The sequence below is a fragment of the Apteryx rowi genome, unplaced genomic scaffold (genome assembly GCF_003343035.1).
Source record: "Apteryx rowi isolate R43461 unplaced genomic scaffold, aptRow1 scaffold_282, whole genome shotgun sequence".
Taxonomy (NCBI): Eukaryota; Metazoa; Chordata; class Aves; order Apterygiformes; family Apterygidae; genus Apteryx; species Apteryx rowi.
Genome location: NW_020449219.1, coordinates 1,059,676 through 1,084,130, shown reverse-complemented (window position 1 = coordinate 1,084,130; position 24,455 = coordinate 1,059,676). Strand labels below are relative to the sequence as shown.

The window sequence follows — 24,455 nt, the reverse complement described above, 5'->3', positions numbered from 1 at the left end:
CTGCTTCTGTAAGCACAGCAAATAAGAGTCACCTAAACAAGATATGGAGGAGAAGAAGAAAAATGAATGACAGTAATTTGAGTCTGGGGAAAGAGCTCTTATAAAAGACAAGAGCTTCAGAGTCATGCAAATATGAATCTTAAGGGTCCAGTTGGGAGTCATACATTTAATCGCAGCAGAGGATCGGCCCTACCAATATTCTAGTCTGGGAAATGTGGGATAGGTCGAAGGAATCCTCACACTGAAAATTCATTTCCAGACAATCCAATCCCATGTATTTATTTATTTTAAAGATGATAACTCTTAAGCTTGCATTGTGGCACGGGAAAAACTGGAATATAATTTTCATCTTCATTATCTCATTCTGTTTTCATACTTTTCTTTTTCTAAGTTTTGAGACATGATAGTACCTCTATAGCTGTGTTTTTTTGAAAATTAAGCCCTGATAAATGAAGTATAATGAAAATAAATAAGCAACCTTTGTCATATCACCCTGCACAACTGGTTCTTTTGTAGAATGCTTGATTAAATCCAGCAGTGTAGAATGGTTTTTCAAAGTTAAAGCCCTTGTTCATGCTTTTGCATTTTTTTTAGAAATGGTCCTTGTGAAGCCTAGGGAGCTGCATATGGACAGAAAGGGGAACATAAAACTTAGTGTAAAGTCATTTGAGAATAACTTGTTCCCACAGATTATAATGGCCTGGGGAGCACTGCTCTAAAATGAGACAGAATAATAACTCTCCTTATTAATTAGAAAGAAATATGAAGATTCTTATATAGGTATTTTAATAATGTATACCCCTGCCTAGCACAAATCAATACCATTTTTTAGCAAATAAATACCATAGGAAAACAGGAGATGCACCATGAAACAGTATCAATATCTTGCCAAAAGGCAGTATTAAGCCATGAGGAATGAGCAAAAATAAGCTCCCTGGAAAAATAAATGTGACATGAAGATGACAGTGTACTAGATTAGCTCTAAATAACTTGATGCTCAAAATCAAAATAGTGGGTTTTCTTGTCCAAATTTTGTGTTCATATAGGAGTGGTTGGTGATATAACAGTGATATTGGAAGATGAGGCAAATTCATGCGTTGAAGTCTTTGTTTCATGGGGCAGTTTGACATACGCATTTCCAAGAACAAGAAATTATGTGTGGAACCGTAAGGAGGGACCCAGGTTTACTCAGTATAGCAACAACTGTCATAGTAGTGTCTGGATTTGGTCAGTTATAGCCAAGCAAAATATAGTTACAGCTCTGTGGCTATGCTCAAGAAGGACCTGGAACAAGCTAGACGAAGCCTGCTGCTGAGGATGATGTCTTTCTCTGTTGGTCATCTGTGCTATAAGCTGTACTATATTTGCTGCTTTACAGTCACGCCTACTAAGTCAATGAATGACAGGAGCTCCATTGATTAAATAAGATATTTGATTTAAATCACTAGCTGTTTATATTTTGGGTGGTCCTGAGAGCTGGGGGCACGCATACGTACATATCTAATTCCAGGAGATGGAAAAGTCAGAGAACCTCCTACGCATTGTACTAACTTGAATTGAATTTTAATGCATAATTAAAGATGGCTTGATGTTATCAATTCCTGCATTCTTTTATGCTGTTATTGTGTCCTACAGCTACACTGTAAGTCAATGTTTGCTACTGATAGCAGTTCTCTCTAGACCTGTACTTTGTACTTAAAAATGCTTACATTCAAATCAGGTACTATGAAGTACTTTAAAATGCTTTACACTGCCTTGACATAAGGACAAAAACAATAGGAAAACCAGCTTTAGGTGTCCTTATTGCCACAAAAGCAGATATAATACAAGAAACCAATTCCTGTTTATTTATTGATCCCCCTCAGTTATACCTCTGTATTATTTTTTATTTATGCCTTCTGGCTATCATCAGCTTTATTTTCTCTGTATATTTGATTTGCCTTACTATTTTTATTTTCTTAAAGATGAGTCAGTGGTTTAAAAAATAATGGTTAAATACTCCTACTGATAAAAATCAAAATGTGTATATATACCTGTTTATGTTTATGTGTATATTTGCCTGTGTTTTGTACTTTCATATCGGCTAGTCCATATATGACAGTCTTAAGTTTCATACCACTGCTATCTGTGGTGTCGTTGTACTAAAAGATCAGTGGGTTTCTACATGTAATTTTGTAAAGTTTCATCACTTTACCCTTTTTGTTGCATTGCTTTCTTGGTATGCATTACACAAACAATAAACTGTGTAATGTGTATAACATGAAATTAAATTTCTTCCAAAGTTTTTAATAGGTAGCAGCAACTAAGGTTCTGTAGTGAACAGTGAGGATAAAACAATATTTAATAACCATTTGTTAAGTGAACCTCATTTATGCTATGTGCTGAAAGAGACAAATAGCATTTGATCATACAATAAAAGTCTCATACCATATTTGAATTTATAAAAAGTTAAGTTTAACAGGCAGAGGCAAATGTAACTCTGGCACTTGCGTTCTTGGTTTTTCATGTGAACGCATAAACACGCGGGTCTCTTCATCACCACCCGGAGGGTATCGGGTTCAGCTGCACAGCGGTGTAGCCGGCGGCATAGGGCCTGCGAGAGCGAGGGCAAGGCTGCTTCGCTTCTCAGCTTGCTTCTTGTGACGGTCAGGTGAGGAAATGCAGCGTTCCCTGAAGCGCTTATCTATATTGCGTTAGCAGGTCCCTGGATAAAACGCTTAAACATGCCAGAAGAAAGCAACCTGGCCAAAGGGCTCGCCTGTCCTGTCTCCGCACCGGAATATTAAGCTTCGTTTCGCAACGGCAATAAGAAATATAGCATGGCTAGAAATATCAATTTTCCATCCCAAGTTGAAATTGGGTTTTCAGTGTTGGCCTGTGGAGGTTAAAAAGAATCTGAAAGTGGGGGCTAAAGAATATAAGCTGCCTTGGTGCTGATTTTTCACTGTCTAGCGCTCATACTTGAAACACAGGTCCTGTTGACCCTCAGCTGCAGACTAAGCAATTAAATCTGCTAATCAAACCTCCACGTCTGAAGTCAGGCATCTGGAAAATCATGTAATAACTTATGTGAAAATACTATTAGGCAAGAGACAAATGAGATTATTGGGTATCCCATGTACTTGAACAATTATAAAGCTGTCTGGGTATAACAGATTTGTGCAGTGAATCTGAGGCAGGGCCTTTGCGCTGCGCCAGGTTTCGGTGATTAGGTTCGCTTGATACCGCTCTGCCTTCTGTCCTTCGTAAATGGATACTTGTATTTCCTGACCTGTTAGACACTGAATAGTTTATGCTTTCCATACATACACAGTTCTTGATGCTTTTTTCTTGTAGAAGTCTTATTTTCTTTACTTTAATATCTTTATTTATTAATCACTATTGCCTGATATAAGAGTAATATTGGTGACTTACTTTCAATGAAATTATTTTTGACCACAAATATAGCACAAGATTGAAGCATCGAATTATTTTTCTGTAGTGCAGTTTAATTCAAATCTATTCTGTGTATTTTAGAAATATAATATAAATATTAATTTTAAATTGGTTTAATATTATTATGATGCATAAAGTTAATAGAAAATCATAGCAGAGTGCTAGTCTGAGCAGTTATTGAAATCTCTGGCTTTATTTGCCTTCTTACATGCAGTGCAGTTGAACTAATTAGCAGTGTTGAGACTTAAACCTACAAGGCCTGATTTTTATGTTATTTTAAGGCTTTTCACCAGGCTGACAGTATAAAGAAATTGCACTTACATTTACTTTCACTAAAGACCTTTAATCAGGGAGAGACATAATAATCTGTTTTCAGCTGAAACATGAATTAGGATGTCAGGATTTAAGTGCCTTTACTAAGATGAAGTTTTACAGAGATTTTGGTCATGTTATTTGCCAGTGAGAAAAAAGCCCGCAGAAGAAATCTGGATAGGCAAGGCAGTTGAAAAAAATGCCCAAGACAATATATATTTTTATTAATATTTGTCAACTGAATTTTAAATGAAAATCACTATGTTGTAGTTTAAAGGAGATTTTCATTCAAATAGTGTTCAACACAGCACAGTAATGTGCACTTTTTTCCGAGACTGCAGGTGGAATCATATGTGCTGCAGCATTTTTTTTTTTTAAGTCGCATCTTTGACTGTAGTCAGATAGATACAGAGATAGGTAGAGAGTGAAACACATATCTGCATCTTTCTCTCTCTGCCGTGATATATATTTACATATATATGTATGTGTGTATATTTATATAGAGACAAATTTTGAAGCACACATAAAGTGATTTCTACCTGGAGAGAAAAATTTTCCACATACAAATTTTTCTGTGTATATTTTTAAGTACTGTCATAATCTTGTATAAATGGTAGAAATTGTAACATAGTCTTTGTGAGGGTAGGAGAGCTCAAAAATATATGTTCTCAGTACACAAATTTATAATGTTCTTAAAAAATAACCTTTTATCTACAGCTGTACCCCTACGTTCTTCCTTTGTCCCAAGAGTATATTTTGTTTTGTACAAGCTGTATTTACTAATTGATTATGATCTGCAAGGTTGATTGAAAAATTACAGGCTTATGGCTAGACTAACACATACAATATGGAAGTCACCTGATAATTTAACCAACGTTTTCACTGTTAAAAAAATTAAATAAACATTTTCCCTCATTTTTGCTTTATTTCCCTTAACTCTGTGTTTCTTAACTCCATAAAAGCTTGAAACAAATTTTGTGGGAGATTTTCCAGTGTTTTATTGTGAGGTTTTTGGTTTACAACAAAGAGTAAAGGACCAAATGTCTGCTTTTATTATATTTATTGCCCAAATTTGAAATCTCCAGACGCTAGTGGACATCCTGAATGCAGTGCAAATGAGTATCCAGGTGTCCCGTTCTTTATCTCATGAATCAAGGAAACATGGGCCTAAGTACGCGGAAAAGAAAAATAAATGAATTGTACATCCTAACTTTAATGCTATTTTCTATTTATTTTGCAGTTTAACAGTAATGCGCAGAACGTGAGTTGCTTTAATCATCTTGTCCAAGCTAATGTGAGGAACAAGAAGAAGCTGAAAGAAGCAGTCTATAAAATCTCTGCTAAAGGAATTACTGATTATAAGAAAGGCTTTAGCTATGCTTTCGAACAGCTGCTAAATGTAAGTATGAAAGCTGTGTCTCCCTGCTGTAAAGCGCAGTAGTAGACCTCTGATGTCCAGATGGCCACTGCATGCTCCTCCATCAGCAGTGATAATCAACTGAGTGACAAATGATACAATGCCTTTATTTAGCAAGCAAATACATCCCAACACAGGCTGTTTCCTTGCAGACCTCCCAGTAGCCTGATGGGTTGCTAAGATTTGGGAATAAATTCGTTTTTCACTATGTTGTACTGGTTTTACTTCATTCATTCAGGTTTTCATTTCATCATACATGCAATTCTCAGTTGTCACATAGCTGAGGTAGTGGCTGATCTATGGGTAGTTTTTAAACAGAAAGCTCTGTTATGTTAATTACTATTTCAGTTATAGTATCTCCTAATGTTCGGTAATCTCCTAATACTCCTAATGTTCTGCAACGTTCAGTTAATCTTTAATTTTATATTTGTTTTATTTCATGTTTCATGAATAGACCATGGCTTGAACAGGAGGGAGAAGGGCAAATAGTTAGTTAATAGAGGGATATTGGGCAGCTGAGATTATTCTAATTCTTTTCTTCCTCTCCATTTAAAATGATTAGTTTCATCAAAAATTAAATGCATTGTCTTCATGTTTTAATTACATTGCACTTTCTAGTTTGTACCCAAGCACTAGCTTTCTGGTTAGTGATAATGTGACCTGCGCACCACAAATACTGGGGGTTTATTGGTCATTTTGGAATAGTTTATATATGTTTAAAAAACATCTCTACATTTCACCTTCATAAAGACTGCAGATTGGGTTTTCACCTTAGTGTACATAAAGTTATACCAATTTACAGAAGCTAGGGATCTATCTTAATAAGTATGATGTGTGTTCATTTTTGCTTCCTTTTTTTTATTTCCATAATGTCTCTCAGAGGAGAGACAGATTCTGGCCGCTTGCTGCCTTTGGATATGCAACCTGGTCATAGAGCTGGCTGACAAATTCCTAACCTAGGGAAATCTTGATGGAGGAAAAGAAAATACAATATTTTCAAAACATTTTCTCACCAGATCAGTCTTTTGCCTGACGGAGGGGTTTGGTGGGGAAATGATTGCCTGCCCTCTACTGATGGCTATGTGAAACTGCAAATAGGATTTTAAAAGCTGACTTTTTCCGTCTACATTTCCCCTTTTTCCACATCTATTTCCATCTCGTGCAAAAGGAACCAGGAAGGTACAAGAAATTTTGCCAAACACAGTTGGTTCCTCACAGGGTTTATACTTGATTGCCATAACATTTTACATTAGGTGCAGTCTCACTGTATACACTTGGTGCGGGCAGTACTGAGAAATCCTGAACACAGCAAAAGCCTCAAAAAGGACAGTTTCGCAGGACTAAACGTAGTGCTGAGAAAAGTGCTTGGTGGTGAACCCCATGATGGGACTGCGTCTCCTCGTCCTGAGAACGGAGGTGTGATTAGTCTCGCAGAGTCTCTGCAAGCCTGTGAATGGTGCCCAGACACCGTGGTTGTGTCCAGCAAGGGAAATTAAGAGATGGCGCAGAGATCACAGTTGCCCTCTCCAGATACCGGCAAACCCGTTCTCCAGAAAGAGTGAAGGACTGGGGAACGGAGTCAGCCCTGTGCTGGTGACAACATCGTATAACAGGATGAGATAATGAAGGCTTAAATGGATAACGAAAAGTATGAGTATGGATAGTTTCCAATTGTATATTTATGAGTTCAAACAGTCCCATTGCTTTAAGGTCCACGGATATGGGATTTTTTTAATAGCTCAAATGTTCATTGTAGTTATAGGGTACTGTATCTGGATGACAGCTATTTCAAGCAATTTTCCCCAATACCAAAGAAATATCTTCTTTGCACCAGAAAAAAAATGTGCTGCCTGATATGTTGGTACATGGAAATAGATACCTCAGTTTTTTTCAGCATACTAATTCAAGTGGATATTCATAATCTGGATGCTATAATTTTTAGGGTTTTTTTCCATTGTTCATTGATATATTAACTCAGTATGTCTTTGCAAATAATGTTATTTTAGCTTCAGTGATTCAGGAGGGTTTTTTCCCCATCCCATAAAGGTCTTGAAATCATCTTTTCTGAAATCACATGGTTGATTTTTGCCTTGCTTTACCTTTACCTTCCTCAGTGGCGTGAAACCGGCACTGAAAAATGCATTCTTAAAGTCTCATGTCCTGAGGTATAGTCCTGGCTTGCTGCTCAAAGAGTTAATTTAAAGGGCATGGAACTTGCATAAAAACAAAGCAGTTTTATGTGCAGCATAAAATGTGTAATGTCTTCCTTGCTTTAAAAAACAAAGCAAAGCAAAATCGAAAAAAATGAGATGACTTTTATCAAGTGCAAGAGAGAACTAAAATGAGAACTTAGGCTTAGTTCCAACTCTTATTCTTTTGTGGTTTAAGCTAATAAGCCAGCTTGGAGATTTTGTCCTGGGAAGCTGATATATAAGTATGTGTTCTCTTCTGCTGGGTCTGTTCCAGGAGGGCAGAGACGTTTGTTGGGATGGTGGGGCAAACTCTTTGGAAAAATGGTGGAATTACTGCATCAGGTTTTGCAAAATCTCTTCTATTCAAGCCCTTAGCCAGTATTTCTCTGTCATTATGGAAGTGGGGGAAAAAAGGAAAATCTGTTGTACAGGCCATCCTGCCTTCTGCTTGGTCACTCATAAGGGAATGATCTGTTATAGGTTCTTTCACCAGGATGTGAAGTTTTTGTGGCAGGGGAACATCATGCAAACTTTGTTTATTCATCTTCAGATCTGTAATACTGTTTAGATTCTAAAATTTTGGAATTTTTCTCCATGACATCACTTTAGTGTCAAAACAGTGCAGTGTAAGGAAAAGCCAACCTGTAGGCACCAGGAGGTATAGAGAAGAAAATACTGCATTCTCCTGGTGCTGTCTAAGCGTGTGCTGAGTAAACCACTAGAAAAATCCTAGTTTAATCCATCGGAGCAAAGACTAGATCGAGTTCAAATTTTGTTTATAATAGCTGTCCTTTTAAAATCAGTAAGAAAGTTATATAAGACAAGCAGGCTTTGGTCCCTTCTGTGTCATTGCCTTTGTGTCCCTCTTGATTTTATTTTGGCATATATATTAAATCACTGGAAATGTAGGTGAGTTTATGAAGTATCTCGCTCTAGTTTTATTGCTTTTTTAATATCAAAAAGACTGCAGCCTAAAGCAGTATATTGTAGGTTGCATTTCATGAGCAAAAGGTGGTCATAAATTATTTATTTCTAAATGAAACGCAGAGTGCTGATGCGATGGGAGGGAACGTATTGATTTCAAGCTTTTTTTATTTGTTGTTGCATGTAAGAAAATCTTTGGACTTGTTCTTTCAAAGGGTTAAATAAATATTCAGTTAATACTGAACTACCAATACAAAACATCTCTTAAATATAAGGATTGCAAAGAAAGTTCACATGCTATAAACTGCTGAGAGCATTCTAGAAGCATGGAGCTGCTGCATTCAGGCAGATCGGGTAGTACTTGAGGGCCTGGCTTTAGCTCTGTGATCTTTTCTGATGATGGAAAAACAAGGAATCAAATCAGAGAGTAGGATGAAAAGTAACTAAGGGAGGTGGGATCATCTCACCTGACCACCCAAGTTAGTCATTTATTCTATCGGAATAAATGCGGAATAAATTTCCAAAAGCAGGAGAGAATTAGGTACTTTGCAAGCATGACCTTTGCAGGTAGACAAAAAAAAAATGAAGGAATTACGGGAGAGGAAGACTGAGCTGATTTTAAGGAAAATTAACAAAAAGAATAAACACATAAACACTTCTGAGTTCACTGTGTTTGATAGTTTCTGTCAGTCCAACAGAAAAAAGTGGAGGTGTTGCATATGAATATTTGTTAGTTCATTAGAGGGTCATTGTTCCCAAATTTCCACAGGGATAGTTACGATGGAAGAGGGAAGATAAAAGCATTCAGGGGCCCTCCCTCAGTGTTGCAGAGCGCATCTTGGAGAGCGCATGACGGGTGACCCAATGGGTAGGGGCCAACTGACCGCTCTGCAAGTCGGTGGAGGTGGCACAGACTAGATGGACAGTCCTCTGCGTTGGACCAGATCTCAAATGTGTCATTTTTTGACTCTCAAGGAACAGAAAAACATTTTTTTTGTTTGGTTTGGGTTTTCATTCAGTGTTGTAGCAGTCAAGACCGAACAAGAACATCTCAGTGACATGAAGGTAAAATATAGAATTGGAAAAACTGTCTTGAGGAATAGTTACTGGATGAAATCCTAGAAGATTTTGGAAGTTTTGTCATTGATCCCAAGACGGCTGGAATTTTACCTGTAATGTTAAAGTCATAAGCAGGTTGATGTAGAAGGCATCAAATATACCCCTTGTTATTTCACATAGCCTGAAATAAGAAATGCTTCTCTTTGTATCTTCTACAGCACAGTGTCTCTAGAGCTAACTGCAATAAGATTATCATGTTGTTTACGGATGGTGGTGAAGAAAGAGCACAAGAAATTTTCCACAAATATAACGAAGACAAAAAAGTAAGTGATATATGAAATATTTTACTAAAAAAAAAACAAAAAAAACCCCAGCACAAACAAGAAGGTTTAGGCTGGAAGTAAAAACATTTTTGGTATGTGTATAAAGTACCTTTTAAAACCTATTAGCACTGAACCTTAGGGTACTTAAAGCTTTCTCAATCTGACCTATAACATTTCTCTGAAAAGATAATAAAATATATTTAATATTTTATACTTTGTGACTCATTGATGCCAAGTGATACAAAAGCACACTGCGAGCCCTAAAGAATTAGACTTTTTAATGGCCTTCTTGTTTCATTATTATCCTTGCATTATCAACCAAAAAGTGGAAACACAGGTAGGTAAATGACTGTGTGTGTGTGTGTGTGTGTATACAACACACACACACACACATATGTATTTATATCCTCACTGTGAATACTTTCTATGTGTTTTTGTAGTTCATCAGGCAAAGTAAAACCTGATCTCGAGGTTATAATCTGAAGCTGAACATATGTGGACTAGAAAAAACTCCCATAAATTTCCCTGTGAGGGTAATTATACATTTAAACATCTTCGCTAGGACTGGGATGGCTTTCTCTTACTGAAATTTGTTGTCTAGTTCAACCAGAATTATGGGTTTCACACAAGAATCACTGGATTTGTCTTGCTAAGATTAGATTGTGTTATTAGCTGTGCTGTTTTTGTTTTAATTTTTGAATTTAATCAAACTTCCAATCTGACTTTTGCATACTTGTAGATGTACAAGTGCATAAACACGGGGTGTGCGTGTTTGGATGTGGTGTAAACTACAGTTTAATGACTTGGCCCCTGCTACATTTCAGTGTAGGTAAATATGCTTAGAAGATTTATCACTTTTTAAAAGAAACTTAGAAAAAGAAACTTTTATTAAAACTGAGCAATTACCTTTCCTAGTGTTTGGGGATGTGCCTGTAGCTGTCTTTTTTCTCAAAAGCAGCTAGAAGTTAGATCACAGTTCACCAAGATGCTAAAACAGTTGCCATGGGTGCTTATGTAGAAAGCAGTGGAAGTATTTCATTGGAAGTCCTCATCTACCTGAATTAATCCCTTTGAAAGGGGAACGAGGAATGCAAGACCCAATGCCCATCTCCACCAGCGACTCGGTGTCTGCTCTGTAATAGTGTTCCAGGCAGAACGATGTGGCTGGGTTCAGTTAACCTTTGTGTCTGAGCTGAAGGTATTTTTTAAACTGACAATTAATTAGACGGAAGACCTGAAAACATGGCAGCTCACTGTATGACACACATGGCTGTATTCTGAAAATATATGCAGAGATTCCTCTTCAGATTTGAACTTGGTAGCTTTTATTATAATGAGTGCCATCAGCTAAAGGAAAGCTATGCATAAGGGGGAAGATGTATGATTCATTTCTTATTATTTTCCATTTAATTCTCTATGTTAGGAGGAAGGTATAATAAAATATCGAGTCCTAAGAAAGAAACACATTTCCAGTCTTACTAGCATTGTGCCTGACAATCAGTTATTCAGGGAAGTATGGTGAACTTAGGATTTATTAATTTAACATGATTATTTTATCCTGTAATACTGTAAATCTGCACTGCCGAGAGTTGGGTTGCTTTTATATATACTGTTATTCCAGAACACACTCTTGCTTTCATGTTACTTCTAACAAATGAAGGTTTAGGCTTTTTACTGTATGCAACCGATACGTGGATGATAATGGTCACTCTTTGGATTTCTGTTTATTTAAGTGTGTCTTCTTATATAATTAAGTGTAATGGAAATCCTCTTGCACTTGATTAAGTTATATATATCTAAAATACAAATCTCAGTAGGCATCTACATTTTTGTTCCTGGTCTAATGAAGTACTATGTTGCTTGATGCCATCCCTTATTGCTTTTCTTCAAGGTGACTTTGGAAATACAAGCAACACTAAGAAAGTTTTTGGCAGGTGTGCTTTGAAGAACCATTCACTTTCTCCTTGAATAAACTTTATAGTTTTCAATCAGTAAAAATTTTTGTGCTCTTGAAGGAAAATTTGTGGTAGCAAAATAAAATTAAAGTTTTTTTTTTTTAAGGAAAATCTATAATGAGAGTGAAACAGCATTTAATATTAGTAAATTAAGCTTTATAAATTATAATAATAGCTCCCTGACAATCTTTTGCAACATTCTAGTATTTTTGAAAATAAGACTAATATAAAATATGTTAGCGAACATAGTCTCCCTGTTAAGAATACACTTGATTCTAGAATGATAAAATGTGTGCTTTCTTGTTTCTCCTTCTCTGTGTAACTTAATTTAATACAGTGGAGGATAATAATAACATGATTGACAGACATATTCTAACATTAAAAATAAAAGTATACTTCTAATTTTGTAAACTAATAGTCCCAGACAGTAATGTTGCCTTCTTAGAGTGCATGGTAGGATGCTTTCATAGGTGAAGTGATAAGAAACATAAAGACACGGGGATCTAGAGTCTGGTGTCTTTATTGCAGTTAAGTTATACTTTTTTCCCCAAATAGTCTGTTGAATGTGAGAGGGCTAGTTTTATAATTATTTGTAGCAGTACTATTCACCATGAGTAATTTATTAAAGAGAGTTTCCTGGGTTTTACAGTTAGAGCACTCCACAGTGTCAATATGTATCAGTTAATCTCTTTTCTTGCCTGGTCTGCGTTTGTTTGATCACTTTTCTCTGTGCTTTGCATACAGTACATAAAAGATGAATCTTCATTATCGTACTGTGTCACAGTCAGTCACTTCCCATCTTAGATACACTGTCTCATAAATTTACTTTTTTTTTTTCTCTCTCTCCTTTTGGTTCAAAGTGAAGACCATCCATTCAAATCTATTAATCCTTGTGTTCATCTCCCCAGTGTAAAATTGCTTCAGCTCTCAAAATATGTTGTTCATGTCAGTAACTTTGTAATTCATTGGCATGAAAGAGGATTAAATAAGTTTTGTCCAATCAGATAACATGACTTAGTTACACTTGTTTACAGTGCCCTTAGTGCAACCTTCAAGTTGAGAAGTGAAAGAACACAATAAACAATTAAAAATAAACACTAAAAGAATAGCCTAGAAGATAGAGGCAGGAAGATTGTCCTGTTAAATTAGTGGGTTTCACCCCTTTGAGCTAGTGTACAGATATATTTAAAGTAGTTTTCTGTCTCTACAAATCACCTAAATTATGAATGTGAAGCTTTTATAAAACTGATATAACAATATTTTGAGGAGGAACATTTCTAGTTTTTCATCTGCTTGAAGTTGAAAGTCACAATTGTGCCTCACCTTTGCATGCCTTTTTCCTGTAATAAAGCCAGATTTTATTGTCACAGATTGCAAGTATATGCCGTGTGTGATATTTAAAAATTGGCATATTTACCTTTAGGGTGGCATTTGGGGTTGTTGCACTAAATGTGTGAAATACCATGCACATGGCTAATTTCAGGAATGAGGGTGGTAAATTTTCATTTTATTTGCACTCATGCTGCAGATGGCTTCACTGAAGATAGCAATATAAATTTAATTGAAATGTAGGCACAGTAGGCGTTCTCCATCCTGAGAATTTTGAACTCAGGTTAAAAATAGAAAACCAGCTATGGCTCTTTGGGGCATATTGTGCACCCTGAAATATGTGTATTGAAGGATTGCTCAACTCATGTGGGTAGGAAAAGACCTTAAAAATCCCTCATGCACTTTAGGTTGTTTGAAAGTTTTCTGTTGAGGCAGAGGTTGGTGTGGGTCAGACAGATTGATTTCAGGTAGGCGGAGAAGCCTAGGGCAGATCACACATCGCATTTGCACGGAATTATCTGTAATGATTAATACAACCTCATCTGCTAACAGTGTAATCTGAGAGGAAATGGTACACAGGGGAGATTTTTAACAGCTCAGTTCCATTAAAAATATTTGTATGTAGTGGGCTTGGACCTGTTACAGAGGTACAGGTCCTATGTGAAACTTGCTAAAACTCCCCTCAGAAACTGTTACGCCTGGTAATGACCTTTTCCAAAGTGGGACAGAGCGAAAGCACTTGCAAAACTTTCTTCTAAAAGAAATTCCCTCTGCTGTTACTACCCAAAGAGGGAACCACTGGGGTTATTTTTTTGCACAACTACAAGTCAATTTAGCATGCAATAGTTGTGCTACTGTGTGTTAATCTGGGCAACAACATGTGAATCATTCTGGAGAAGCCTGAAAGCTTTCGTCCCGACTACAAATGACCATTAGAAAAGCACATGACATTTCCACTTGGAGTAGCCATGGGACTCTGGCCTGTGTCAGTCTGAATAAGTGTAACTTTCTACACTTACTCGTAGAGCTGAAAATAGAAACACCATCCCTCTCAACACTAATATCAACTGTTAATTGTGCTTAACAACTGCCCCAGTGTACTCCAACGGTGCTTCCATTTCTGTGTGTGATAGACTTGCTACACAGGATATAATGTAAAGTATTGAAATGAGCAAAATTCTGTTTTATATCTGAATGGCGTGTGTAGTTTGCTAGCTATAATAGCAAAAATTTTAAGCTAATTTTTAAGCTTTCTAGATATTAGATTGTTCTCTGAGCTTCTCTACTTTTCATTAGCTTTCTGTGGTCTTTGGACAACCAGAAGCTAGGACATTTCTCATTTCTGCTGATCAGTCATCCTGTGCGGTGAATTGTAATGTAGTGATGGTACAGGATTTCTTATGCAAGAAGAATCTCCAGTTTGCCAGTTACACTTGTTGTATTACCACCATGAAGCTCAGCAGCGCTGATATCTGGATCAGCCCTTTCACTGTTAGGTCATTAGAGAAAGTTCTTCTGACAGAAAGCTGCCTTTGTAGATAAAAAAGCAGCTAGGTATGTACTGTAACTGCAGAGGGAGATAACTCAGAATTGTTTCCCCTCCAATTGCAGATAGTCTTATAAAAATGGAACCAGTTTATGGTCATCTGATGGACAACAGCAGCAAGAATAATGTATCTTGTCAGGCTAAAGTGCCTTTCTCTCCTCAGGGAAGGAGAAGGCCTATTTAAAAACAAAAAAATGCATCATATTTTTGGAAGCATCTGCATTTATTTTAAAGAGCTAGAGAGAAAAAAAAAAAAAGGGCAAATATAATCACTAAGACCAAAACCAGCTTTTGCAATGTACCCATTATTGTCATTATTTTATTCTGCTTGTTTTCTATAACTCTGTCTTAATCAGACTGAAGGTTTTTCATTCCATAAGCACTTCTGTCTTAAAAGCGTGTCATCTTTCAGATATTAATTTTAATTCATTTTATGTACTTTGATACTCAGAACTGGAAAAGCTAAAACATTCTGGGTGAAACTTGGGTCAATAATCAGAAATTTTGCAATCGATTTCTTTTTTTTTTTTTTTTTTCCCCAAAGTAGAAGTGCAAACTGTGTTAGTAGAGGACGCACTGCAGGCATATCTTAGTCTTAAGGCAAATTACCTAATTTTTATCTCTTCATTAGCTCCACTTACTTAATGAAGGACTTGCAATATATCCACTGTCCCAGCATCTGGGTTCCTGATGTAGATTAATGCCGTTAGATTCATGAGTTTAAATATTCCATATCAGTAGCCTTCCTCCTGTGGCACTCATTATCCAGAAATACTTCAGTAGTCCAGTTGCACAATGCTAAACAGGTCCTGAGTGTGTAAATCTAGACAATAGCAATTGTTTTTCAGATATGACATTAGGCATACATTTTTTTCCCCATAAACCTAAGTTTTGAGTCACAGTTACCTCTCAGTGTGTGAAATCCTCTTCCCCAGTGGGGAATCAGAGTTCAGTTATTTTTAAGTATACTTCCCCCCCCACCAAAAAAAAAAAAAGTTTATATATAGTCCTTTTAGCAATCTTCTCCCAAGATACATCCCCATCACATGCCTGTGCCCCGGCAACTCTGCTGGGTTAGACCAATCTGGCACAGCCTTCCCCAGGCTGTCTCCTGGCTGATCCCGTTACCTTTAGACCATATCATCTCTTGTAAATTATTTCCTAAAGGCTGGAATAAGGGACTTGCATTCATTATCTTTCTTGTCCCTTTTTCACCTGTCGAAAAAAAGCTGGATATCGCAGATCGAGGAGGCACAGCAGCTAGTGCAGGGGGGCAGTTGAGCGATTATTTTGGGGAGAAGATCGGCATGCACAAAAGACTTTTCACGCCTGTGTCCACAGGGTGCCCTGTGTTAACACTGAATTTCTGTTTATGCTGTTTCATTATCTGCGTGAGCCCATACGGGATACCACGTGGCATTTTTATCTGCTGTGCAAGATAAAATCCACATGGTGGTGTTGAGAACTGCAGAAGCCTAATAAAAGTTTTAATATAGTTTTGTTGAAAAATAATCTTATCAGTTATATTAGAATCATACATACCTGTTCCATAAAACCCAAGTGAAAGCTTGTTTCATTCAAATTTGACATGGAGGGAGCTATTCGATACTTTCATTTTTGTTGGTCTTCAGTACCAAACCACTTCATTAATGGTGATTGATTCAAGGTCTCACATGCAGGTCAGTGTTGCAGGTGGCATAAATTGATTAATCAAGGCAACAGGAATAGGATACCATTTAATATAGAACGTAAATTAAGTTTGTTTGGGAATGAAAACAGAGAGTCAAACTGTATTTTACTTATACCAACAAAATGCTCCTTATGGCAGAGCTGGCAGAGGTTAGAGCTCAAAAGATAGGTTCAGTGTCAGTCTTCCCACATACTAACCTTGGACTCATTCTTGTGAATTTATGATTGCAGGGAAATGCAGTGGGAGCTGGTTGTGTTCTTTTGTAATTAAAGAATAGGACTGGGACTTTCTTCAATGAGTATGAGCAATTTAATACCTAGGCCGTGCTTGATGATGTTTGCATAACCCCTTCTTTAAAGTATCCGGTTCCACAGTTTTCTTGGGTATTTGTTCTCCTGTTTCACCATCTACCTGTTTAGAAAGTTTTCCCTAAAATTCCTATGGCAAAGTAAGCTTATAGTTTTTGTTTGCTTGTTTGTTTTTTCCTTTTTTTTTTTTACAGTAGTCACCGAGAACAATTAATTCTTATCATAATTTCCTCTTACATTTTAGAAGATCATTCTTATGTTGTTATCCTTGTTCTCCTTCCTAGGCTTTGTCTTTTCAACTAAACAAACACCTTTCTTTCAGATTCTCATAAAATACATCTCAAATTCTTTTCATTCTTTTTGCTCTTTTTCATTGCATATAAAGATATGTTATCTATACCTCCTAAAACATGCTTTGGAACAATTGCAGATGAAACTTAAATGGTATCAAGAGAATAGACTATTTTCTGTGATTTTTCTTCATACAGAACTTAGGTAAATGCATCACAGAATATAATTTGCCTTTTTTGAACAGCATCATATTATTGCACCATGTTTGTTTTTTGCTTTGCTCTGATTTTTTCCCCATACTGCTGCTTTTTATAGGTATCCTTCAATTTCAGTTTATGCATTTGATTTTCTTTTTTAAGGTTTTTCGTCTTATATTGCATTAGGCAGTTTTCTCTTGTATGTTTAATGTATTCCTCTTCATGATTGCTAGCTTTCTTTTAATCCTTTATTCTTTAGATTATCTTCCCAAGAGCCCCAACTAGCTAGTTCTCTGAGTTTGCTCAAGTCTGTCTTTTTGAAATCTTATCCTTCTTTTACTGCTGTCACAACTTTCTTTCCTCAAAATAAAAAAACACTTCTTGCCTTTTGCCCCATGTTAGCTTTTTTCCCTCCAGATTTTCAGTTAATTCTTCCTCAGAATTCACAAGCAAATCTATCAACTTTTACCATCTTCTAGAGCAAGAAATCGTTCCTAACATGTTCCAAGATATTCATGAATTCTCTGTCTCCCATCATATCGTTTTATCAGCATGAACCTATCTAACTAAAACTTCACCATCGGATCCCTGCTTTTATATGCTTCTGGAGTTTATTGAAGGAAGAGTCATAAGTAAATGTCAAAGAAGTGACTGTAATGAGTGCAGCTGTAGACAGAGAAGATATAAGTTGTTTTGCTATAAAAACTATATAGGAGAGATTCAGAAATACCATTCATTAAAAACATAAGAGTGGAGAATATTTTAAAGTTAAGAATTGTTTTCTGTAGATAGAGAAGCAAAACTGCGTACCAGAAAAGATGAATATGCTTGTGATGATTAAAATATGCTTTTCTTTAAATCGACTTGTTGTATAATCATGATTCTGATGGTTGTATTTTGACCGAGGCTTGAGTTTTAGAAAGGTTAACCTTACACCATTGGTGTACAGTTGCAAATTTATGGGGAAAAGTGTAGAATTTGTCCAATTAATAGAATAAGTCATGTGTGATACCAACCTAGTACAACTGAATATGATGCATTAAAAAAGAGATCTGTTAGACAGTAAAACTTGATAGAAATCTTAGTTTCTAAAGGCTGACTGAACCAACTGACAGACAGGTGTTGAGCACTAGCTCTCTTTTTGAAGGTGGGATGGGACATATTTGAATGAAGAGAGTTGCCAGTATACTGGGGAAAAAACAGACAGAAATATATATGTAGGAGACTTCATACTGGAGCTGAAAGGAAAAAGTTAGAGTGGGAATCTCTGTAGGAAGCAAGCGAATAATGGCACAGCTGAGGCAGATGGTAGCACACGACGCATATATGTAGCAGCGTAAGCAGGTGACAGGTTCAGAAGGAAATGAAAAATTCAAGAAACGAAGTTACATTCCATTCAGAGAACAAGAAAGATGTGTTTATGTATTCAGGCAGTGTGACCTCGGAAAGGGATATGAAATGGGAAATGAGATAGCGTAAGTGTAGGGGTACAGTGGAGTTCACTTAAGCAAGTAGGAACCCTGTGCAGCTTAAACGTGAACTATTACAGATTGCTTCAGAGGTCCTAAGAAAGAGTGTCTTTTCATAAGAAGGAAAGCACACCAGTACCTGAGGTGGGGGAGCACTGTTTGAAAAATCTTACTGAGAATAAGAATTATTATATGTAATTTAGAAGGCCTTGAATCAAAGTAGTGGAAGAAAATAAACTCAGAAGTATATGGGATGTTTTAAGTAAATGGGGGGAAAAAAGTGAGGAAAAGGGTAGTTTTTAACTCAACTTTTTAACTCAGCGTAATTGAGGTGGAGATGACACACGTAGTTTAAGAAATAAAATGGAGTCAAAAAGGAGGGAGAGAACTGGAACAGCACTGCAAGAAAGTAAAATTAAAGAGGTGCAAACATTCTTCTTGGATTTAATACTTAAAAACATTTGGTAGTGGATCACAGTTCAACTTTTTTTCACTCTTAACCACAGGCTGGTGTCTACACATTTGACAACGTATGGAGGTCTTACTAACCAGATGTTAGTGCAATGAGTTATTCAGTTTCTGATTTAATCCTCCTTGAAGTAATATGTTGTCCCCCAGTGCTTAATAAGTAATAATGTACTGCAGCAAATTATGGATCTGTTCACTCATACAAATTAGAAATGTCAACAGAAAGGTGGTACTATTTGGAAAGAATGTTTTTTTCAGTGATGTTACTAACTTTTCAGCTCATGCACACAGAATACTGAAAACCGGTGAAGATATGGCAGTTTACAAACTTTTCCAAATATTTCTTTCCAAATTTTTCTCTTGTAAAATAAAGTGTTTTGCCAAATTATTTCAGTTTGACCAAGAAAAAAATCACCTCTAAGATAAAGGGTGGGTAGTCTGGTGAGAAACAAAGACAAAATACTGTAGCCCACTTAGAATACAAATGTCTCAGATTCAAAATCCTGATTGGTCCCAAAGAAAAAGCTCAAACCTGCTTTTATATGTTTCTTTACTTTCTTATCCCAGGGAAACCATAGAATCACAGTCTTTAATTTTTTGGCTATACAGAAATAGACTGTGCAGAATAGAATAGCTTCAATGGAAGATTGAGATACTGATCTTGCAATCTTGTAGTTACATGGTTACAGAAAATGATACTCAAGTCTTAGCTTTTAATTACTTGGGTTTTCACAAACATTTTTATGGGTCTTATTTTTGTTCTTAAAAAAAGGATGGAGAAAAAAATTCAAAACCTGAGTATTTTCTGTAACAAAATCAGCCAATATATACACTCATAGAATCATTAGTCTAGGATGTATCTCATTTTCTCTGGTTTTATATTCAGCCTGTGTTTGAAGATGGTAATTTTAGTTGAAGTCATACTCAAGTTAGCCTTGTATCAATTTCAAGATTACAGTGTTTCAGTGTATGTAGTGTATTCAGTGTTTTCATTGTATTCAGTGTTTTCAGAGGTTTAGGTAGGACTTCTGTGCTTCATAGTCTCACTAATAGTCTGCTAAGAAGACTTTTAATCCATACTGATCAAGGAACCTGAAGTGCATCTTGAGAAGTATTTTTTTTCAGTATTTCTACCTTTATTTTTAATGGATGTTTTTAACAAGAAAGAATTTGGTTTATTTACTAATGATTTTAGAAAAGGAGATGTGAACCTTTTCCCCAGTGCTCTGTGTTGCAATTTAGCTGGTAGAGGCTATTTTATTAAAAAAAAAAAAAAAATCCTCTAAGGCAATATCTTTTCAATAGTGACTTTCTTTGTAAGAAGCCTATTGATAAACAAGGCTGAAGAGCTTTTTTCATTAAAAGGATAGATTTTGTGAGAGATTATTAAAATTCAGTTACTTTACATCATAGAAGATTGAAATGTGGCTTATATCTTGTCACCTAAAAGCTCAGCTCTTACTGTTACAAACTGTTAAATACATCAGGGCTATAAACAACTCTCACAGCAAAGTGTAGGGCAGTTGTACCTGTGAATTGTGTGTAGGATCAGTTCTATTCTTTTTATTATTGTTTTCCAGAAATTTATTAAGCTGATAACAGAAGAAATGAGAAAAAAAAAGGTATCGTTCAGCATAGGAGGGAAATGTGGCATGACTAATTTCATTATCTTTAAACCATCCCCAGGGGGATGGTATCTATAAATTTACGTGTATGTAACATATACGTAGAGCATCCTAGAGAATTGCGAGCGTTCAGGCGCAGTCTTGCAAGAAGTGCAGTGAGCTCGCATGCACAGTGATTGCATTAAATGCCAACTGCAATGGACCGTCTGTAATGCAGCTCGGCGAGGAGATTTGCCGGGTGCTGACAGCAGGCACCATCAGTGCAGAGCGGTGCCAGGAACAGCGCTGTACCTGCACGCAGAGGCAAGGTCGGATTGCGCAGGCCGATGGGGCAGTGACGAGTTTCCAGTGCTACACAATAGCCGCAGTCATTTTCCCTAAAAAAAAAAAAGGGGAAGACAACTGAACTTGAAGCTGTTTCATCCTTAAATCTCCCTCTCTTGAGGTCATGCTAGGATGCTGTTCTGTTCCCAGGGCAATCTCCAGGAAATGGGGTGTGAACGAGGGAAAAAGTGCCTTCACCTATTTAGCTGGAATAGCCTTTCTCAAGCTCATTAAGTCGTTTTCCTTAGAATTTCTCATTATTTTTCATGTTCCTTAAAGTCGTATTTCTGTTACTCTGTGAAGATCTGTCCATTGTAAAATTAGACTTGAACTTTGTGTAACTGATAATTCCAGAGAGGAAAATTTCCTGTAAAAGAAAAAAAAAATTCCTGCTGGGAAATGAGAGTTTCCGATGGCCCTTCCCTTTCCCCCATCCTCTTTCCCCTTCTAATACAACTTTTTGGCGTTTTGAACTACTTAGTTTCAGTCAATGTTTTCCACACTGTCAGAAATGGAGTAATGCAAGTAGAAAACAGAGAGGAATGATACAAAGGGCATAGGACACTATTTGCAAAGAGAAAACATTTGCATGAATGAAAAAACAGTCATTGTGCAGTACCTGATGAAAACTAGTGTTCGAAACATTCACCTTTTAAAGACAGAATATATTCAATAGAATTGAATAAAATTCCTTTAAATCCTTAGCTGGTATTTGTAATTTTTATTCCCCAGGGCTTTTGAGGCCAAAAAAACAGAAGGTATAGCGCCACAATATGAACAGTAAATAACTATGTAATTAATCTGGTCATTTCCAGCTGGTTACCTGCCTCCAAATATTGGTTTGACTATCAAAGAAGAACCTAAGAAGCCTCATGCTTTTAATCCAGATCACAGAGGAGTGACAAACACCAGTTTGCCCACATTAGGATGCCTAGCTGGGCATATGGCTTTTTGTTAGGAAACTTTAAAGCAGGCTGTGGGGCTTGTTTGCCATCCTAGTCATGAATTATGGGTTATCCTGGTCCTAGTTATGGATTGAAAAGACTTTTAAGTGGAGAGAATGTGGAGGGGAAGGGATGGAGCACAAACCAATTTGTCAACTCCTTTGTTCCAGACATGGGCCACCAAATTTACAAGGATGTTATAAATGTTTTTTTGTTTGTCTGGGGACAATGATAAATCCTGAGTGTCAGGGAGAATTAGCTCAGGGAGAGGAGGGATTTGTTTGTTTTTAATTTCTACATAGAAATTTTATTATTAACATAACCAAGGAAGGAAACAAATCAAGTGAGTAAACAGAACCCGGGAAGTCAAACTAAAACATTCATTGGTTGAACTGTTAGGAAGAGGAGAGTGTAATTTCTTCATTTTAAGGAGGGATAAGAACGCAGAAGACTACTTTAGGGGCATTTAGGGATCTCCTAGATAAAATCCATCTCTGCCTTTCACCAGAATGTGCTAAACATAAAGCCACTGTATTACATGCTACTGGAGACATCATCTGTTAGTGTAAATGTCTTACGGCACCATCTATACTAGTAAATTAGATAGCCAAGGCATAGGCTTGGACACTGCCCTGCAGTCCTTTATCTGTTTACCTGCCAGTGTGTCCCCTGGGAGGTTTTTCTGCCTGTCCCAAATGTCACAGTCCCAGGCAAGGTGTTGGGACTGGTCCCAGGAGGCAGCAAGGAAAGTGGGAGGGGAAGAAGCGGTAGTTCAGCTTGCCTGTGTTTGGGCTGTGCTGTCACAGTTGCTCTTCAGGCCCGATTTTTTTGGTGATGGAGACATAGCCAAATTGACTCTAAAATTTCAAACACTTGCGAGATCCTGCTGTTGTTTTTGAATGCAGAGCTTTTCTCTTCCTTATCCCTGTTCTTGAGATTGATACCATATAATAGAACAGATTTGTACCTACATCTGGAAAACTGTGAGATTAAAAACTTCAACTCATATAGGCAGTGCATACAGAGGGCACAGCAACCTTATTCTCATATAATATTGCTACATTAAGTTATCTTCAGCCTACAGAACTGGATAATTCAGTTTTACTTCTTTGATACTTTTGACTCATCAAAGGTCAAGTCTAAATTAGGTAAGGACTTTAAGGATAACTCACATCAGTGGGTTATCAATTTAATTATCGACAATTCAACAGAGGTAGATTAGTATGTATCAGCAGGGCGTTTAGTCTCATGCTTTTAGCCCTCCATAAGTAAGGTCACACAGCAGGGAGAGGCATCATACGCTAGCCCATTCATGCCTCAGTAATGAGTAGCTGCAGTTCCACAAGGTGGCACTAATAAGATGTAATACCATGTCTGTATAACAGAAACCTTTTTTGTTAGTTCTGTGTTAATTGTGAAATTGCTCAATTTGTTACACTGTAATGGTGTTTTCAACCTATGTACTAGAAAATATCCCCATTTTCATGCATGTAGGGCAACAAAAAAGCTGGACAAAAATACTTTTTTTTCCCATTTCTAAAATATTTCACAGTTCTCAAAACACATTTCAAAAATTAATAGGATTCACTTTAGAGACTTCTTCAAAGAACATAGCTTTCATTGCGTGCATGTGTTCCAAAGACTTCAGGTATAATCTTTAGTTCCTTTTGTGCAGCAACTGTATATAACTACACCACACATCATTGTTCTTGGATGTATTATCCCAACATGTTAGGACCTTCAAAAGTTCTTGAACCCATGTTAGCAGTGTAATTTAGGGTCATATCCCAAGCAGATGAGGATCTCAGATTCTCCAATAATCTCCAGCCATGTAGCAAACTATTTTCTCTCTTTTTCTTCTTTAAAGCTAGGATTAGCATTAGACTGTAATGAGAACTGATTTTTAGAGTGCCATTATTTCTCTTCTGTATTAGGCTATAAGTACACAGACTATAATTAAACTGTGAATTCATAAGTCGGCATTGGAGCTTGAAGTTTAAGGTTAAATTATAGTGAATGAGAGATATTAACGATAGAGAAAACTGCAAATACACATAGAAAGTCTGGGAGGAATAATTCATTGTGGATAAATGGCTAGAAAAGTAGCTTCAAGGGTCTACTCTAGTAATCTTTAAACACATGTTTCAGTTAAAGCAGTTTTCCTTTGATTCCAGGGGGATTTCTTGCATGGTTAAATGCCTTGCTGAATCTGAGATTAAGGGTCAATTATGAAAACACTTGAGTAGATGTTTTATCTTCATACTTTCTTTATGCCTATAAATTCAAAGATGTCCAACCTGTGATTTTCTTTTGCATCTAAATATTGTCATTTGAGAGCTACAATCTTACTCTGTTTCCCATGTTCTTTTTGCCCCAAGTCTACACATATTTTAGGAAAGTACCCAAAGCAGAGGCTGATCCTAATATGGGCTTAAGTATCAAAGTAAAATTTGGTACATTTCCTTTGGTGTATTGTGCCACTAAAAAGTGGCACACTCAATGCCTGCCCTCATCTTGAATTTTCCTAACTTGACCTAAAATTTGAGTTCTATATTTTGAGTTCTGTGTTGCCCATAGACCTTTAAAACTTTACAAGACTTAGCAGCTGAATCGGTTTTATACCCTGCTCCTAAGATTATCTCTGTGT

The 24,455-nt window shown here is 36.7% G+C and overlaps 1 protein-coding gene across 1 annotated transcript in view; it reads left to right on the top strand.

Moving 5' to 3' along the window:
- Positions 1 to 24,455, top strand: part of CACNA2D1 (calcium voltage-gated channel auxiliary subunit alpha2delta 1) — a 163,343-nt gene that overhangs the window by 84,377 nt on the left and 54,511 nt on the right. The window contains exons 6-7 of the mRNA XM_026068895.1: positions 4,988 to 5,146; positions 9,558 to 9,662. Coding sequence (XP_025924680.1) covers positions 4,988 to 5,146; positions 9,558 to 9,662 — 264 coding nt within the window. The remainder of the gene's footprint in view (positions 1 to 4,987; positions 5,147 to 9,557; positions 9,663 to 24,455) is intronic.